The 13,510-nt window shown below is 44.6% G+C and overlaps 1 protein-coding gene across 1 annotated transcript; it reads right to left on the reverse strand.

Moving 5' to 3' along the window:
* Positions 1 to 328: 328 nt before the first annotated feature.
* ARF6 (ADP ribosylation factor 6) lies at positions 329 to 3,679 on the reverse strand. The gene is made up of 2 exons (XM_029598369.1): positions 3,358 to 3,679; positions 329 to 3,208 (listed from the first exon to the last, which is right to left on the reverse strand). Exon 2 carries the CDS (start codon positions 2,442 to 2,444, stop codon positions 1,917 to 1,919), a length of 528 nt encoding a protein of 175 aa, XP_029454229.1. The 5' UTR covers positions 2,445 to 3,208; positions 3,358 to 3,679; the 3' UTR covers positions 329 to 1,916.
* Between the last annotated feature and the right edge of the window lie 9,831 nt (positions 3,680 to 13,510).

The raw sequence follows: 13,510 nt of genomic DNA on the forward strand, positions 1-13,510 counted from the left end.
TGTGAAGCAGTATGCAAAAGTTTATAAACAGCATCTGCATACATTTCTAGTTACCATATTTTTGCTCAAAATGTAACACACGTGCCTGGCCAATTTGTCAGCTGTACACTTACACTCCTTTACAAAAAATTGTGCATAAAGTTTAATTTGATCAAATCTATAAATGTTTCAGGGATCCTCAAAATTAATTTTGTACACAAATACCTTTGACCTTTTAAAGTTTAGAACATATTTATATCATTAACCTTCTGTGGAACATGACTAATGACAATGTGGTATACTATTTTGGCAGTAAGAACATGAGATTCACATACCAAAAAATTAGCTATTTATTTTTGTTATATAGTAGTATACATTCCTAAAATGTCCCAAATTTTTGGCTAGGTTTAACAACTGCTTCTGAAATTTTTTTTTTTTAATGAAATACAAGAAATTAAAAGGCGACAGATTCCCATCTAGTTTTCCATGCCAATACTCAAAACTCATTTGTTATATTACAAATGAATTCAATGTTAACACAAAATAGTGCCACAAAAATTCAATGTTTTAGCTGTGGTCACTATAGGCACCTTAATTTATTAAAAATAGAATGCATTTTGCAATGTAATTTTGATTGCTAATATCCTGTTTAAATTCAAGCATCTAACCTGATTAGTTTCAAGAAAAAAAAAAAGCAATAACATGCTACAGAAATTAAGACTTTAGTAAAGTATTGCAATGGCATTTAAAGCATGAAAGTCTAAGTTATACTAAAATTTATCTGATCTTTATTTGCTTTGATTTTGAAGCCATCAATTGTGGTGTGAAATCAGATATACCACTATACACAGTAAAATGACAACTTCTTGTGTTCCTATAGTCTGAAACTGATGAATTTTATAGAAACAAGATTTACATCTCAGAAATAAAGATATTTATATTTTTTAAAAATGGCTTCAGACATTGAGGTGAAGCAACATCTTTCCAATCAAGCAAACCAGGCAGGTTACTTTTTATAGTATAATACTTAATGCAAAAATTGAGTAAGAGGGATAGTCCATATGCACATGCTATATAGACAAAGTAATACCTGGACTAGAAGTATTGCTGCATTTCAGGGGCAATCACACAAACAAAAAAAATTGAAGCTTGATAAGATTCCAAATTATGCAGCAACAACTTACAATATGAACGTTTAAATTATATAGTCTAACTAAACTATACCCCGACGCTGACAGCTTTTACATTTTTATTCAGTCAATGTCTGTCATGTGATTTAAGGAAAGTAAATGCCATGCATAAAAAGAATGAAGAAAGGTTTCAAGACATTGGTTCTTATATATCTGGCCTATTAAGCATGACATCTCATATCACATAGTTGTATGCTATTTGCGCCTTAAAAGTAATATTAAGAATGTTATCATTAAATAAAAAAAAGACAAAAAGTCACTATTGTTATAAGCTGGCTAGCAGAGCTCTTGAAGACCTCAATACAAAAGACAGACTGCAGTTTGGTTTTAAGCAATATAGTTTCAAGTTTACTAGATGAAACAGACCTTGCAACATATTTTGCATGAATGCAAAAAAGCAATCTACAGCAAATTAAAGAAATTAAATGGCAAAACCAGAAATATAATGCATACATTGAAAACGAGTCCCTCAAATCAAACCATTATAATCAGGGCCTATTAAGAAAACTACTTATATCTAGGGTTTTTTTTCCTGAAGTTTACTATGCCTTACAGTAATTGTGTTTGTTAATTTCGAGATTAGAGCATCTAATGCAAAGCAAACAAAAAAAAATAGAAATCCAGTCCATGGAACAAAAATGGTAATTCAAGGGTCATCATAATCCTATGAGCTGCTTACTCTTCTTTATATATTCTTCTGGGAAACCATATTCGTTATCTTTAAATTTTCTTTCCTAATAGTTATTACTAAGATTTGTAATTAGACGTTAACCAGGTGAGTCCTTCATAGAGTCCATCCCCTGTGGTAGCACAAGAGGGTTGCACGTACCAATTCCTATCCCTGATCCTGGTCAGGCCTAATTTTTCTTGGATCTCGTGGGGTTTCATGGCATCTGGAAGGTCTTGCTTATTGGCAAATATTAGGATGATGGCGTCCCTCATCTCCCTGTCGTTGATAATGCGATGAAGCTCTTGTCTAGCTTCGTCGATTCGGTCTCGGTCGGCGCAGTCCACCACAAAGATTAACCCCTGTGTGCCCGTGTAGTAATGCCGCCACAAGGGCCTGATCTTATCCTGCCCTCCGACGTCCCATACGTTAAATTTGACATTTTTGTAAGTGACAGTCTCTACGTTGAATCCCACGGTGGGAATGGTGGTGACAGACTGACCCAATTTCAACTTGTAAAGAATGGTCGTCTTTCCAGCAGCATCAAGTCCAAGCATCAATATTCTCATCTCCTTGTTGCCAAAGATTTTGGACAGCACCTTCCCCATTTTCGCACAAAAAGCGCATAAATATTGTATGGAACTCTGGAGTCAGAACAGAACCTACACAAAAATGGGATTATATTCAGTCCAAACGCTGTTAGACAACGCAACACAAAAATCCACGGTTCAGAAACATAAATAAATTCTGATGTGCACAAATCCCCGCAATTCTTTCTGAGCTGGGTTCTCGCCAGGGAAAACAATATGTGTTCTCTCTCCTAGCAAATGCTCCCGAACTCTAACTGAATTCATCCACATGAGAGATCCGACGGTTTCGTTTCTATATTAAACTCAGATTCCTTTTTTAGAACGGGTAGTCTCCCGAAACTGGCCCGCAAACAATAGGGAGTAAAGGATTGCCTTGAAGGCCGCGATTCTGGAGAATTAGATGCCGGTTTGGGCAGTGCCAGTCATGGATTTCGGGCCAAGTCCACGGCGTCGAGCAGTTATGCTTGAGATGAAGGAGAGGAGCAGGCAGGGCCCCGGTAGGCGCGTCTCCTGCGGTTTCTTGTCCTTCCTGTGAATGAGGCGCGGCGGCAGCGGCACCACCCTTCCGTCTGCTCAGATCTTAGCAGGCCGCCCAGCCTCGGACAAAGCGGGTCCGACTTCGCCAGAAAACCCCGAAGCAGAGCCGGGCCCACAGCTTCGGCTGCGCCTTCTTCCCGCCTTTCTCCGTCCTTCTCGCACGCCGGGACAACAGCAGCGGCAGGAACGAGGCCGCCAGCGGAGCCTCTTCAAGTCATTGATTCCCTTCGGGCTCCTTCCGGTGCCTGCAAATGGGGCGGGTCAAAATTAGTACGCTACAACAGTAAGAAACGGCCACTGAAGGAAGAGAGCGCGCGCAGCTTTTCCACCCAGATCACGCGATGTGTCGTCCCCCCCAACAGAGCCGTTAACGTAGGGAAAAACGTTACCTTACCTTCAACTCTTGACGCCCAACAGACATCAGCCGCCAGTCAGGTCGCTGGGCTCACTTCCCTCAACAGCGTTTTTACTCTTTTTTTTTTTTTTTTTTTTTTACACCTCGGTACCCTTCGCTAACTGGGACAGGTCCGGTTTCTCACCCTAACTCTCCTCCGTTCCCCTCCCTGCTGCAGCCGGAAAAGGCGCCGAAGCGGAATTCCTCGTGCCCGCCTCTCCGCTCACGGAGCAAGCGCAACGTGTACAATCAGCAGGTGTGGCGCGCAAGAGGGTGGAGAGATAAGAAGCTAGAGCCGAGCACTGTGCGGAGGCACGCGCTTACATACGTCATGAGAAGCACGAGCTCACGGGCACGTCACACGCGGAAGGGGCGGGTGTGCTGACAGTAGACGTTCCAAAGCTCTTGATACAAGAAGGGCGCGGGGCAGTTTGGGTCCTTGTTCCTCTGTGCCTTTATCCTGTAGGAAATGAGGTGGTTGTTTCTTGCCTTTCCCAATTGTTTTATGTCTACATATCCATTTAGCTGCCTGCACCGTTTGAAAGGTTTTGTTGAGCTTAGCGGCCTGATTTATCTCTTTTTTTTTTTTTTTTTTACTGCTACGCTGCTTTTTCTACGGCTATAGTACTCGCAGAATATTCGCTTTCATTTAGATGACCCGTATTTTAGCAATTACCGGTTCGAATAAAAATGCAGGTCAAACGAGTTGATTCGGAACCGTTGCGCAAACGTTCTCTGGACATCCTTGCAGAACTAGAAATCTGCCCGAACACGTTCTTACCAACTTTCAACTCTTTTAAAAGTGAGATGGTTTTGTCTTTCGTTGAAGGAAGATGGCCATTTTGGCAAAAATTGAGAAAATAGTAATACTTTGGATCCAGAGACCTTGCCAGGTTCTTATGGCCTGGATTGGCAACTGTTAGAACAGGATGCTGGGCTTGATGTACCCTTTGTCTGACCTAGTATGGCATGTTCTTACCCGGATAGTAGCAAAAATCCTTCTTTGTAATTTTGTGATTCTGTTTTGTGTACTGGATGCAGTGACTTGTATGTACTGGCATTCTGCTCCTCTCTGGCTTTATCATTGAACACAAAACTTAAGGTGTGCCGTTGTGCAATGTCTGGTACATATGCACGCTATAAACTGGGTCTTTTCATTACCCATGATCATTTTAAGCGAACTAGTACAGTGGGGTTGGAAAAGAATGATATAAAAGGGGGGGGGGGGTGTTCTATTTTTTTAATAGGCCATTTGGCTGTGTTTTTATTGTGCTATGTGTTTTATACAGTTTGTAAATGAATGCATTATATGTTATACAGGGGCAATCGCCCAAAACCCATATCTCAAATCTCCGTTTACAACTGTTGGGCCACAAAGAAAAGAGGCCCAGCAGAACTGCCGTGGACCTCAACCTGTAGCAGCTGAAGATGCCCAACGTGCCCCATTCCATGGTGGCCAAAATGGAGGCCCAACAGGCCACCGTGGATCCTACCCCACGGCAGACAAAGAGGGGGTGTGAAAGGCCGCTGTGCACCCCATCCCGTGAGGGGGTGTGAGAGGTGGCCTGTGCAGTTGAGAGCATATATGAGTGTGTGACAAGAGTGAGAGAATGTCTACGTGAGAGTGGGAGCCTATGGTAATAAGAACTGGTGTGTGAGTAAAACCTGTGAGGTTGAGAATTTGGAGATGAGAAGGAACCTGTGGGATTGAGAGCATATTTTGTGTGGGTGTGAGAGAGAAAGTGTACGAGAGCATATGTATGTGAAAAAGGGAGCATGTGAGAAAACGAATGTGTATATCTGAGATAGAGGATAAAAGAGTGGAGGAATTGCCTAATGATTAGAGCAGTGGACTAGGGAAGTCAGGATTGAACTCCCACTGCCACTCCTTGTGACCTTGGGCAAGTAACTTTCCCTGTATGTACCAGGATCAGTCTAGATGCCTGGGTCTATGCATCCCTGCCAGCAGATGGAGACAGAGAAAGTTTTACTGACATTGCTTAATAAACCCCAGTGCCACCTGTAGTACCTCAGTATTTGTCTCCAGCAGATGGTAGAGGGTGCAAAACCTGTGGTTCTCCAGTTTTTGGATGATTTTTTTTTTAGCCTTCCAGGGGTTTTTAATTTTTTTTTTTTCCTGGAAGGAATCCTTTTGGGTCCTACCCCATCCGGTTGAGGCAGATGGACAGGGGTTGTTACCCTTCTGTGTGCCCGTCTGTGCACCCGTGCGGTGTAAATCTGGTTGCTGATTGTCCAGATCCCTCCCCTTCACGAGGCCGCCCAGGCGGTTTCAGGCTCCACAGGGGTTTTTTGGTCCCCTATTCTTGAGATGTGCTTTATTTTTGTTTAGGCTTTTTCAGGGAAATAAAGTTTTTGTTGGGGGAAAAAAAAAAAAAAGGAAGGAAGGCAGTTAATTTGCTGCAGTCAGGCTCAGCACTGCTGTGTGGGTGACTTTCCCTTCTCCTTGGCAGTAAGAGGATCTGTATCTGAGGGGACCAGTGCAATTCTTGGTGGGGTTTGTTTGTTTGTTTTTTTACATTTGCTGGGTCTCATGTCGGTGGTCCCCGTCCCGTCCCCCCCATTATGGCACATGGTGCCGATTGCCGCATGTGTGGCTCAGCTCGTTCATGGCTAGGAAGGGGCGGGCTATGTACGGATTGCATCAGAGGCGGGGAGGGCTCCTCTGGCAGTCCTCCCGCCGCGAAGCAGTGACACAGGTCAGGCGACTTGGGGTCGAGTGTGTGCCAGGGCTCGGGCACTGTGTCTCTCCTGTACTGGGGGAGGGTCCACCGAGGTTGTCCCCAGCCTGATCCGACTTTGTGAACGGGGGGGGGGGGGGGGGTCTGGAGGAAGAAGACGGGACGGGGTAGGATCCAAAAGGATTTTGGAATTGTAAGCATTATCCTGTCAGGATCCATTCCTCCAGTTTCCTTGAGACTACTGGCATTTTTGGCCTTATAGGGGAGATCCCATCCCTTCCGCAGATCTCAGTCTTTTCGTCCTCAAGATCCTCGAAAGGATACAGGCTCTGGAGGCCCCTTGGTCTTCCCAATGAAAGTTTGCGGGCTCGCCTAGTGGTGCGGGAGATAGGTGGTCGTCTATCCAGGTTTTATCAAGGGTGGGCCCAGATTACTTTGGATTAATCAGTTCTCAAAGTGGTTCGGAATGGTTATGCTCTAGAATTTCTTCACAGTCCTCCGGATGCCTACTTCGTCTCTCCGTGCAACTCCCCTCAGAAGAGAATTGGAAGCGACATTACAACGGCTATTGATTCTGAAAGTGGTGATCCCCGTTCCTGATTCACAGCAAAATGCGGGCCAATATTCCATTAATTTTGTCGTGGCCAAGAAGGAAGAGTCATTTCAACCCATACTGGATCTCATCAACTGACATCTATGAGTCACGCATTTCAGGATGGAAACGGTGCGCTCTGTCATAATGGTGGTTCAAGCACGCGAGTACCTCGCATCTCTGGATCTGACTGAGGCATATCTGCATGTTCCCATCTGGCAGGAACTTCAGTGGTTCCTCCAATTTGCCATCCTGGATCGTCATTACCATTTTCAGGCCTTGCCTTTCGGATTAGCCAAGGCGCCCAAGACCTTTTCCAAGGTCATGGTGATGGTAGCTGCGGCCCTTTGCAAGGATGGCATCCTTATCTGGACGACTGGTTGATTTGAGCCAAGACATTGGAAAAGTCTTCATGTTTCCCACAAGTTGGTTTCCTTGCTACAGGAACTAAGCTGGGTGGTGAATCTGGCCAAGAGCAATTTGCAGCCGTCTCAGACCATGGAGTTTCTTAGAGTTCGATTCAATACAAGGCAGGGCAGAGTGTTTCTACAAGAGTCTCGGATCCACTCGATGCTGCTAGTACAATGCTTGCGGAACTCTGTTCGTCCAACCATGTGGTCTTATCTACAGGTCCTGGAGTTGATGGCTGCCACATTAGAAGTGGTTCCTTGGGCAAGGGCACATATGCACCCTCTTCAGCGGACCTTGCTCTCCTGAAGGAGTCCGCAGTCACAGAATTGTGCGGTGAGACTGCTTGATCTGTTAGAGGTGAAATCCCAGTTGAACTGATGGTTATCGTGGACCACCTCAGGAAGGGAGTTTCCCTGATGATGCCGGATTAGTTGGTACTCATTACAGATGCGAGCTTCCAGGGCTGGGGGCTCACTGTCAGGAGATGGCAGTGCAAGGGCGCTGGAACGCAGTGGACCAGCAGTAGAACATTAATAGACTAGAGGCACGAGTGGTTTGCTTGGCGTGCCTGCGATTTACTGAGCGGCTAGAGGCTCGGGTGGTCCGGATGATGTCTGACAGTGCGACAGCGGTGGCATACATCAGTCATTGTGGAACCAAGGTTCGACGTGTCGGAGGAAATAGATTTCGCTCATGGTATGGGCGTAGCAGCATCTCCTAAGCATTTCTGCCTCTCACATTGCCGGAAAAGATAATATCCGAGCCGATTTCCTCAGCAGAAGCTTGGAGAACGGGAGCTGGCAGACGAGGCCTTTCAACTCCTGGTGGACCGCTGGGGTCTACCGGATCTAGACCTGTTGGCGAATTTCAACAGTGTGAAAGTTCCATGCTTCTTCAGTCGCAGATGGAACCCAAAAGCAATGGGCATAGATGCTCTTGTTCAGGAGTGGCCGCATGGCATCCTGCTGTATGCATTCCTGCCTTGGCCTTTGATAGGCTGGTGCAGAAGATTGCAAGTCTTTTTAGTGGCTCTGGTTTGGCCTCGAATGTCATGGTACACTGATTTCCAGAGACTTTTGGTGGGCAGTCCCCTCCGGCTGCCGTCTCGGATGGATCTATCGCATCAGGGGCCCATTCTGTTGTCTTAACAGTTTGGCTATTGAAAGGGCTTGGCTATTGAAGCACGGTTATTCACTTTCTGTAATTTCCACTCTTCTTTGGGCCCGGAAATTTTCTACTTCTCTAGCTTACGTTAGAGTTTGGAGAGTCTTTGAGCCTGGTGTTCTGAGAAGGAGTTTTTACAGGACAGCTTGCTTAAGGGTTTGGCCTTTAATACCTTGAAGGTTCAAGTTGCGGCACAGCTTGTTACAGGGGAAGAGTCAATGGAAGGCCTTTGTCTTCCCATCTGGAAGTGTCCCATTTCTTGCGGGGAATTAAACGTCTTCGCCCCCTATTGCGGCTTCCAGTACTTTTGTGGGATCTTAACTTGGTCCTCGAGTTGTTGGCAGGTCCGACTTTTCGATCTCTGCATACTTGCCTAAATAAATACTCTTTCCTTGAGGCTGCTTACTTTGAAGACAAGTTTTTTGTTTTTTTTTTGTAACAATCTGGCTCATCAGGTCTCTAAGCTGCAAGCTCTTTCCTGCTGTGAGCCTTTTCCCTGTATGACTGTGGATGCGGGTCAACTGCGGCCTGTACCTTCTTTTTTTGTCCAAAGTGATTTCTGACTTTGAATCTGTCCATTTCTCTGCCTGCCTTGAACAGGGAGAGAGATGAAGCTGAGTACCTTTTGCATTCCTTGGAAGTCGAGCATAATTTACTGTGGAACTTGGAGAAGACCAAGACTAGATGTCTGATCGCCTGTTTGTGCTCCATGGTAGAGGTAAGCAGGAAGCATCAGCGATGCAGGCAATGATTCCCTGCTGGGTTAAGGAAGTCGTCATGGCAGCCTGTGTGGCAACTGAGGTTGCCTTACCAAAGCAGATTAGACTGCATTCCAAGAGGGCTCAGGTTGTATCGTGGGCGGAGCTTTGTTGTCACCTGCTGAAATTTGCTAAGCAGTGGCATGGTCATCTTTGCACACCTTCTCCAAGCCTTACCGCTTGGATGTTAGGGCTAGCTAGGATGCCACTTTTGTGCGAGCAGTTTTGACTGGGCCGCTGGTAGCCTCCTGCCTTTTTCGGGTTAGTTTTTGTACATCCCACTCATTGAGACTGACCTACCCAAATGCTAAAGAATGAGAAATTACTACTTACCTGATAATTTCCTTTCCTTTAGTGAAGGGTAGGTCAATCCCAGACCTGCCCTCAGCTGCCGGAGTTGGATTTTGTGGTTAGCATTCTTAGGGTGAGCTATGCAAAATATGAGTCCTGCTCTTCGTTGATAACTGGTAAGTGACATCTCTAGCTCTTAGCTTGTTAGATATGTTCCTTCTTTTGGCTGAGCTCAGTGTTCCGGTTGGTTGAGAAACACGAATGGTTGCTAATAATGTTTGAGTTTAATCAGGTTTGTCCAGAGAATACTGGTGGGCTGGCAGGAAGGACTATATAGCCATGACATCAGCTTTTGCTCCGTCTCCATCCACTGGCAGAGGTGCATAGCCCACTCAGGATTGACCTACCCTTCACTAAAGGAAAGGAAATGATCAGGTAAGTAGTAATATCTCCTTATTTTTCTTTGGTGAGTAGAAAGGGGAAATGTCCTTGTTCTGCTAGGTTCCTTTTGGGGGAGTTTCTGTGAACACAGGGTATTGTAGAACTTGAGATGTAGGTTTTGTATTGGGATTCTATAGACCCTAGACTTTGCTCCCATGTAGAAAAAACTTTGATTGACCTTCTCAAATAGTTTTAGTGGTAGTTTTACTAGATGGTTGAAACTGGTCAGGGGTTTCTTTGTTACTTAGAAGGTTCTTCTCTCTAGAGACAGGTGCATGGGAACATAGAACAGAAATCATTTGTGTGATATCCAATAACATGTTTTTATAGGATGCTTTTTTGGCAGGAGGGGAAGCCACTGATTGTGATTGAGTTATCAAAATCTCAGGAGGGAGGGAAAAGGAGAGCTAATGGGCATGTGCCACAGATCTTTTAGGTACTTACCAACACCTCTGTATATTACATTGTTCCCCATTTTGACGTTTATAGTTTAAATGCGGGTTACAAAATGAAAATAAATGCCACAATTTCAGAGATTTTGTTGCAGAAACTCTCAGCTGTCACAGGAGACTACAGGCTGTTGCAGTAGGCAGCCACCACAGGGGAAAGAAAGAAATATAGACAAGATAGAAGCAATCCAAAGGATAGGAGGCAAAGGTTAGGTGCTCTTAATGGGGAACCTAAATATGATTGATTGGAAAGTGCAAGCTGATGTAGCAACTAGAAATAATGGGCACTGGAATCCTTAGAAGAAAGTTTTCTCAAGTAACTAGTTGAGGAGCCCACCTGTGGCTAGGTCATGCTGGACTTGGTGCTGACAAATGAAGACAGTGCCACTGAGATTATGGTAGGAGACAATCTGGGATCCAGTGATCGCTGTAAGATGTGGCTCAATGCAAAGACTGGACCAGAACCAAACTATACTAGAACAAGGGTCTGAGATTTGAGAAGGGCTGACTTTAAGAAAATGAACAATTATGGCAAGAAAGCCTTGTCCAGAATAAGGGATATAAGAGATACAGAGGAATTATGGACAACATTAAAAAGGAGCATTGAAATGGCAACAAATATTACCAAGAGGAAGAGCATGAAAAGATCACTATGGTCAGGGCCCCTCTGGGGCTGCTGGAAGGGCTGCAAAATCCATCATTCTTGCATAATTCACTACACCTGTGAAATCCCCACAGCAGACAAAGGCCAGAGTGTCATCAATGGGAGTAGGAGCAGCACCTATGGCACAGGACCTTGCATCTCCTACTGCTGCGCTGTGCTCCCACTTAGCATCATCCAGGAACTGCAGTGGAGGCTCAAGCTGCATCTTCCCCCTCTGCTTCCAGCCCAGAGTGTTGCACCTTGAACCAAAAGGCACTATGAAGCCCTATGCAGTTTAAAGTGTGACCGCAATCCTGGGAAGCAGAGGGGGCAGGATTCAGCTTGAAATGCTGCAAAGCTGGGATAAGGGGGTGGGGGGGCAAAAGTGAATGGGATCAGATGGAAAGCAGGGAGGGGACAAGGAAGAGTGAAGAGATGGAACAAAAGAGATGCTGGAGTGGGGCAAAAGTGAGAGAATGGGTGGTGGGAGAGAGAGTGAATGGGTCAGACTGTGGGGAGGAAGGAGAGTGAAGGGATTGGGTTAAGAGAGTGAGTGGGGGGATCAATGGCACTGTGGGGTGAGTGAATGAATCCGAGTTGGAGGTGGACTATGAGTAAAGGGAACAATAGGGCAGTGTTTCCCAGCCCTCTTCTGGAGGCTCACCTAACCAGGTAGGTTTTCAGCATTGCCACAATAAATATGTATGAGAGAGATTTGCATATCCTCCTATTGATTGTGGATATCCTGACAACCAGACTGGTTAGGTGTGCCTCTAGGAGAGGGTGGGAAACACTAGTAAGGAACAAAGAAAATGGGGATCAGAAGAGCACTGGTGAGTGAGTGAGGGAATCAGAAGTGTACAAGAGAATCGGAGGAGATAGTAGATGGAGCATGAGGGGGATATGAGTAAAGTGAATGGAGGAGTGTGAAAGAAGGGATTGGTGTTGGGAGGAGGATGTAAGTGAATCATCTCTCCCTCTCCAGGATCCCTTTCCCCATTCCAGGATCACCTCTTTCTCCCCTTTTGATCCCTCTTACCTCTCTGCCACTCGTTCCCTTTTCCTCTAGTCCCTCATTCCCCATATTCTCCCCTTTTTCTGCACCTCTATTACCCCTCCTCCACTATCTCTCTACATCACCTGCCTGAGGTTTCTTCTCTGTACTCTTTCCCCATTGCCCCAGATCCCATCCCAGTAACATAATCAAAAATCCTTTTCCCACCAAAAAAAGTCAAAACAAACACAGAAATGTCATAAATTGACTATAAACAATTTATAGTTTAATATGCAAAATTATGCATATTTGTCAGAGTTGCTACAGAATTTGCTAACTCTTGCTGCAGAATCTTAAAATCTGCTGCAGGTAACAGTGGGGGGAGGACATTGACTATGGTTCACCAAAGAAGAGGGAGAAAAATGAAGATAGAAAAGACTAGCATTCAGGAAATACATACAAGAAAAGAAAGAGAACAGATAAAATTATGAGGATAAAAAAGGTACCTATGTAATAAGCCTTGCTTATTGCATGCTGAAATTCAGCACAAAGTTATTAATGCAGGTGTGAAAAAAAATGTAATCCCTGATGTAATAAGCAAATGGTATACTAAAGCATCAAGAGTTAAAAATGTGCACACAAACCAGAGTTAAAATGTGCAGTCAGCACAAGCGGATCACACATTTTAACTTTGGTGGCATGGGAATCTCATGGACAGGATTTATGTGCACAATAATGCTTTCAGTGCAAAAAGCATTTTTTGTGCACAGAAAAACATGCTTTGTGCCTCGGCACCAGAACTCCTGCTTCTGCCTACAGACTAACATTAGTGCTGGAAACTTTAGTCCACCTCTGACCAGGAGTGAAATCTCCAGCCCTAAGAAAACTCAAGTTAAGCCAGCGCACCTCCTTGCATTGCGGCACAATGACTAATTCATTCATTAGCATGGGATTTCCACGCGAGGATGCTAAGCAATATGTGTATACACATTTTTAGTGTGCAAAGGTTGCTACATTGGGAGTAGGGTTTGCACAGGTGAAACTGTGCTCTGCTGAGCACACCTTATTACATCGAGTTTAATGACAGGAGGGGCAAATAGGCAAGCCAAGGCTCAAACAATCAGTAAAGGCTGGGAGATAAATCTTTTATTAAAATATATAAGTGAAAAGAGAGAGACCTAAAGAACAACGGTAAGAATTAAAGGGGAAGCCTTTTTTTTTACTTTTCACTTTGTTTTTCTTGGGGGCAATTTTCAAATAGCCTGTGTACTTCTAAAGTACACAGGTACTTTAAGTGTGCATAACTTTACATTAATTTCAAAGAGAAAAACATAGGAAGTTGCCCTTTGAAAATTTGTGTAAAGTATTGTGTGCTTTTCACCTGCTTTTTTGGGCAGGTGACTGACAGTCCTAAACTTGTCTGTGCACTTGTGAAAATGTCATGTGCATGCACTATTTTCCTCTCCTGATCTACATGCACTTCTGGGAATGCCTCCTTGCATCCTGGCTAAAAGCATGTGGACTATGGCAACCCGTGCGTAATTTAGTCAGCCAGAGGTGGACAATGTGCAGACAAGCCATTTTTATTTTGGTAAGTTGCTTTTTACTCAGGTAAGTGGCTTTGAAAATTATCATCATGACCTTGTGAACAACAAAACAAAATAACAAAACAGATCAGATAATATACAGGGGTCCCTAAACAGCCCATAGA

The sequence above is a fragment of the Rhinatrema bivittatum genome, chromosome 4, assembly GCF_901001135.1.
Source record: "Rhinatrema bivittatum chromosome 4, aRhiBiv1.1, whole genome shotgun sequence".
Lineage (NCBI taxonomy): Eukaryota > Metazoa > Chordata > Amphibia > Gymnophiona > Rhinatrematidae > Rhinatrema > Rhinatrema bivittatum.

Bases quoted from the DNA above. Each gene is read 5' to 3' on its own strand.
- ARF6 (XM_029598369.1), bottom strand. From the start codon at position 2,444: ATGGGGAAGGTGCTGTCCAAAATCTTTGGCAACAAGGAGATGAGAATA.